Source organism: Gekko japonicus, unplaced genomic scaffold (assembly GCF_001447785.1).
Source record: "Gekko japonicus isolate JY-2015 unplaced genomic scaffold, Gekko_japonicus_V1.1 scaffold3374, whole genome shotgun sequence".
Classification (NCBI taxonomy): domain Eukaryota; kingdom Metazoa; phylum Chordata; class Lepidosauria; order Squamata; family Gekkonidae; genus Gekko; species Gekko japonicus.
In genome coordinates, this window is record NW_015164762.1 from 107,281 (window position 1) to 113,613 (window position 6,333).

The 6,333-nt window shown below is 46.1% G+C and overlaps 1 protein-coding gene across 1 annotated transcript in view; it reads left to right on the forward strand.

Annotated features, from left to right (window-relative positions):
* LOC107109127 (solute carrier organic anion transporter family member 1A2-like) overlaps window positions 1-6,333 on the forward strand; it is a 49,955-nt gene that overhangs the window by 38,381 nt on the left and 5,241 nt on the right. The window contains exons 11-12 of the mRNA XM_015409700.1: window positions 2,482-2,657; window positions 5,956-6,020. Coding sequence (XP_015265186.1) covers window positions 2,482-2,657; window positions 5,956-6,020 — 241 coding nt within the window. The remainder of the gene's footprint in view (window positions 1-2,481; window positions 2,658-5,955; window positions 6,021-6,333) is intronic.

The window sequence follows — 6,333 nt, forward strand, 5'->3', positions numbered from 1 at the left end:
TATATATATATATATATATACACACACACACACACACACATACACATACACACATACCAATATAAAAATAAAACCAACTAAAACTACAGTCATACGTAATAAAATAAGAAAGAAGATCATAAATCAGAGACTACTAGGGAGCTATTGTTACGTATTTGATCATGTGTTCCGAATATGATAACATGCCACCCAGAATTTCGCCACAGATTCAGTCATTGTCTGGTTCCTATCGATTAACAGTCGGTTACACTGCTCAGCAGCTGTTTGTCCCACCATATCTATTTTGAGCGGATTAATATATTTGTCACGGATCTTGTTATACCAGTTACATCTGAGCATCATGTGCTCGATAGTTCTATCTCCCCTGAGCCACATTGGCAAAATCTGTATTCAGTGGGGATCCTTTTGAATCTGCCCTCAAGCAGTGCGGAGGGGAAAGCCTCCCATCTGGCTAACTTGTGAATATCAAGCTGTGATAAATAGGACATGGGTTGCACGCGATATATGACAGAATCCGGGGCTCTAAACTTAGGACATCTACTGAGATCTGCCTGTCTCTCCATGTCCATCATTCTCTGCTTTAGGGCTAATTTCGCTACATCCCAACGCATACTCAAAATTGCTCGGGAGGGAGATTCCAAGAGCATGTCGTTTGTTATGAACTGCTCTCAGCCATTCGGATTGAAAGTTGTCTGAGAGTAGCAGGTGGGTTAGTCCCCGAGGGCAGAAATTTAATTTAAGCTATTACTGGTGTGAGGCTGAAGTAATTTTGGCTCCCATCGATATAACACCTGTCTCTAAATAGATCAGTGTATTTGATACACACCTCGGGACCTGAAGAACTGCTCTAAAAAAATTGGACTGAACCCGCTCTAAGGGGGCAAAACTAGAGGAAGGAGGCCCAATAAAAGTGCCTTAAAGCATCTGCCCAACTGCCTTTGCTTGGAAAAGTTTTTGGGCCGGGGGTCAGGACACACAGAGCATCCTTTCCTTCCTGCTCTCTGATAGGATCCCTTTGAAGTAGCATGCTATTCTTAGGGACAAGACTTCCTTCTCTCCAGCTTATCATCTCTCTCTCACACACACAGAGAAGGAGCAACTCTCCATTTTTGGCATCATGGATGTAGGACCTCAGTTCTGCATCTGCATCCATCCTAGCTAGAGTACAGTCTAACCCTATCTCTCATCCTATACTATCTAGAATGGAGTTCCCTAAATAAAGGGCTGTTATTAGCTTGAAACTGACAAAAAGGCTCAGTGTAACTTTGTATCTTTGCTAGCACACACAGCACTGAGAAGCTGCTGCTGCGTGTAAGCCGAGTGCACCCTGCTACCTAATAGAGATTCCTGGTTATACCATAGCAGTGAATCTAAAAGATCTTATCACCCATGCTATGTAATATGTACATGAAGCTGCTGGGAGAGGTCATCATGAGGTTTGGGCTGCGGTGTCCCCAATATGCAGATGACCCCCAGTTCTGCCTCCCCCCCCCACTCCTAACTTCAAACATGTTGTTGATGTTTTGAACCAGTCCTTGGAATCGGTAATGGGCTGGATGAGCATGAATAAGCTGAAACTTAACCCTGTCCAGACAGAGGTTCTCTGGGTTAGCAAAAAGGCAGACCAGGAATTTCAGATCTCTCCTGTCGTGGGTAGGGTTATACTCCTCTTGAAGAGCCAGGTTTGCAGTTTGGGAGAGTCACTGGACACAGGCAGAGGTCATTTCGGGGGGGATCGCGGGGGACCGCTGAGTCCTGTAGGAGGAAAACTAGCGAACGGACATTTTAAATAAAATTAAAAAATAGCAAAGAAGCTGCATTAAAAAAATCTTGTGGCAGTGATAAAATTCTGTTGAAATCCTCTCTGTGGCCCCGGTCACACGGAGGATTTGCCGCGCTAAAGGCACGAATGTCAGGCGGATTTTCAGGGTGTGATCACACCGCAACATCTGGGAAGCATAGCGCACCCGTGGCCAACCCGTGGCATCCCGCCAAAGATGCGCAGTAAAAAAGTACCTTGGAAAGTGCACTAGTATCTGGAAAACGCAGGGCGGGGCGGGCGTCTGATCGCGGGAGCACTAGTATCCTGTGGCATCCGGTGCCCATCCACATCCCGTCGCAAACTAGATGTTTTTTGTAAGTGCATGCGTACAAACACGTAACTGAAAGTAGTGCTGCTCTGCGGAACTGCACATGTGCACAAACGTGAAACGCTTGCTGCGCCACTTCTTTGCCACGCTCCAGCATCGCCGTGTGATCGCCAGCTAACAGCCTAAGTGCGAAGACTCCGGGAACCGTGTGATCGGGCTACCACACTTTATTTTGCTCCGGGGCAAATAGCCACGCCTCCCCCCCGCGTTCTCTGGCCCATGTAATCGGGACCAGAGTTTATTAACTGGAAACACTCATCTGCAACCGGTCATCCGGCTATGTGAGTCTGTGGAATACCTTAACAACTCATGTCAACTTCTTATCTTTCAGGTATTTCATGACTGCAGTTGCGTGGGAGCTTCCGGGCCCAGCAATTTCTCTGCCATTTTGGGCCAGTGTCCAAGGGAGAAATGCTCAAAAGAGTTCCCGTATTTTATGGCTCTTTTGGCCGTAAATGTGTTGTTTTTCTGCCTGGGAGCGACACCCTTCTACATGATTATGTTCAGGTTTGTTTATTTTAGGAATTTCTCATTCTTCGTGAAGTCTGGGCCAAGGTAAATCGGAGGGGGAAATCCAATCACTATCCTGCACTTCACCTGTTGCTTTTATGTCTTGGGTTGCCAGGTGCCCACAGTGGGCAGGGGAACCTCCGCCCCTGCCTTCCATAGCCCACCGTTGCTCCTGTGAGCAGCAGGAGCAAAAATTGGGGGTTGGGATGCCAGCCCCTAGATAGGGCCTGGGGATCTTCCAGAATTACAGCTCATCTCCAGACTACAGAGATCAGTCCCCCTGGGAGAAAATGGATGCTTTGGAGGGTGGACTCTATGGCATAGTGCCCCACTGAGGTCCCTGTCCTCCCCAGGCTCCACCCCCAAATCTCAAGCATTTTCCCAACCTGGACCTAGGGTTACCAGCCTCCAGGTGGAACCTGGGGATCTCCCGCTTTTACAACTGATCTCCAGCTGACAGAGATCAGCTCCCCTGGACAAAATGGCTGCTTTGAAGGGTGGACTCTATGGCATTGTACCAAGCTGAGGCCCCTCCCCTCACCCCACCCTTTCCTGGATCCCCAAAGTCTCCAGGTATTTTCCAACCCAGACCTGGCAACCCTACCTGAATATGGCAACTCTGCCCTCCACCCTATGCATATGAATGGGGAATACCTGGTTAGGTAAAGGTAAAGGTTCCCTTGCTCGAAAGCCAGTCAAATCCGACTCTAGGGTTGCGGTGCTCATCTCCGTTTCAAAGCTGAAGAGCCAGCGCTGTCCGAAGACGTTTCCGTGGTCGTGTGGCCGGCATGACTAAACACCAAGGTGCACGGAATGCTGTTACCTTCCCCACCGAAGTGGTACCTATTTATCTCCTTGCAATTTCTTGCTTTCGAACTACTAAGTTGGCAGGAGCTGGAACTAGTGTCGGGAGCTCACTCCGTCATGCGGCACCCGTGTCTCGAACTGCTGAACTACTGACCTTCCACAGCCTGCAGTTCAGTGTCTTAACCACTTGAGCGACCGCAGCTCCAGGACCTGGTTGGGGCACTAAAATTATAGAATTCGCTCCCCAGGGAGATCTGTCTATCCCCTTCTATCACTGCTTTCCAGTAGCAGGTAAAGACTTACCTGTCTTGTCTGCCACTACCTCACTTGTGTAGATTTAAAAAAAACCGATGTAGATGTTCTGTTTAATTGTTGTTTTTATTGTTTTTATATGATACAATGTTTTTGAGGACATTAATCCATACGGTTGCCATGTGCTGGAAGCAACTTGGTGGCACTTAGTACATACACACACACACACACATTTTAAAGCTTGTTTAAATGTTTTGTTATTGTTTGCCACCTTGGGGACCCTAAACTGATTGGGAGGGCTGTACAGAAGTGTTTTAAATAAATAAATAAGTTTAATGGGAAATATTCTACATGAGTGTAGTGTATTCAAAGCTGCCTTGAAGCATGATATGTTGTGAAACATCTAATTGACTTGCCATGTTGAGCTTCGTCCTGGGCTAGGATCCAAATCCATCCAATCGTGTGTTACTAGCTCAGGAAGCACCTAACCAATCACCTTCTAGCAGGCTCCCTGAGCGGGAACATCCATGATTGGTCCTTATGTGAACAACCTTATTGGTTGGTATTTGTACAGTGGGTGTGGCTACATTAGCCGGGAATGTTTAAAAGCAGGACAGCTGCAATGTAAAGGCTGTTCTGGCTATCAGATGTTGATCCGTGTTGGAGTTGTGTTCGAGTGGAAGAATAAAGTTGTGTTCTTGCTGAATCACTCTCCGACTGCTTTGTTAAGCGAGCGACTTAACAATGAGGAAACAGGAGATGATGCCAAAACAAATTTAGATGTGGTCAACGGAGAGATGAGAACCAGAAATTTGGAGCTGAAGTAGTGGGACGGCAAAACTGAACAGCATCCCTATTTTTAGGCATTTACCAAGGTTTCACTGAAATCACTAACAGCATAATCCTAGATTCGGGTGGGTAGCCATGTTGGTCTGAAGCAGCAGAACCAAGTTTGAGTCCACGGACACCTTTAAGACGAACAAAGTTTAATTCTGGGCATAAGCTTTCTTGTGCACACACACTTCTTTAGATTGTGTAATCCTAAACATCGTTGCACCATCCTAAAATCATTAACTTCAATGGATTTAGAAAGGTGTCACTCTACTTAAGATTACACTGTAAACATGGATGTTTGTGATTAAAAACTAGAGGCCAGCCGGCTGCCAGTTGGGAGAACACTTGCTGAAATCTAGGGGACAAATGGCAGACAATTAAAGGTGGTGGTCCTTAGCTTCAAAGCCATAAATAGTCTGAAGTAGAGCTGTCAGGGACAAGGGGGGGGGGCTGGCATCACAAGCATGATGACATCGCTTCTAGAGAAAACACAGATGCGACAGCGGCAGTCTGAAGTAGAGCTGTCAGGGACATGGGGGAGGAGGGCTGGCATCACAAGCACGATGACATCGCTTCTAGAGAAAACACAGATGCGACAGCGGCAGCTCTAGGAATTGTTGGAAACTCTATGGTAAGACCATAGAGTTTCTGACCATTCCTAGAACTGCCGCTGTCACTTCTGTGTTTTCTCTAGAAGTGATGTCATCGTGCTTGTAACACCAGTGAGTTTTTGAAGGGGAGGGGATTCCTCACCTTGACCAGGGACTTGGCAGGCCTGGTCTGAGAGCAGGTTATTTGCTTCACATTCTGAGAGGAACTTTCGTATCAGTTAAGATTCTCTTCATGTTCCTGCTCTCTGCGTGAGCCCACCACCAGCAGTGAGGTGGCATGGCAGCCGGCAGTGACGCAGGGCCTTTTCTGCTGTGGTACTTCAAAGACGTACTGCCTGCCCCCAGCTATCTGTATGGTTCTTAAATTGCTGGATTTTAGGGATTAGGCAAATATTCATTTTCCTAGGCATGTGTGGATTATTATGGCCCTATTACTAATTTAGACTGTGCCAGTGTATGTTTGGTTGACTTTTCATCAGTTCTTCTTGACTTTTTAATCTGTATTTTTAGCAGCATATTACGGTTGTGCTCCTTTTATGGTTGTGCTCTATTCCTGTTTTCATAATTTCACAAGCAGCTTTTTGCTGCTGTACTCTTTTTATGGTTTTATTGTTGTTTTCATAACTCACCATTTGATGCATTGGCTGATTTTTATACTGCTGCCTTTGGTTGTATTCATTTTTTTAATTTCTTTTTGCAAAATGCCTTTCCAGTTTTAAAGGATGCGGGACTAATGATATCAATAAATAAGACATATATAAATATCCTATTCTCTGCTTTCTGTTTTTCAGGACAGTTTCGCCAGAGTTAAAATCTTTCGCTGTGGGAATCGAAACTTTGTGCGGAAGACTATTAGGTAAATGTTTACCCTGTTTGATCTGAAATACTAATTTAGTTTTTAAACTGTATAAGTAATATTCTGGAGGAAAGACATTGGCTGATTTCGCACTAGAGCTGCCTCGATGATGCGCCGCCATTTGCCCCGATACTATTGGTCAATTTCACACCCGAAGCTGCGGGGCTGCATTTTGACTCGCAGCTTCGCCCCATTTCCCCCGCAGTTTCGTGATCCTGTTTTTTGAGGATCACAAAACTGCGGAGGAAATCGGGCGAAGCCGTGGGTCAAATGCAGCCCCACGGCTTCGGGTGTGAAATTGACCAATAGTATC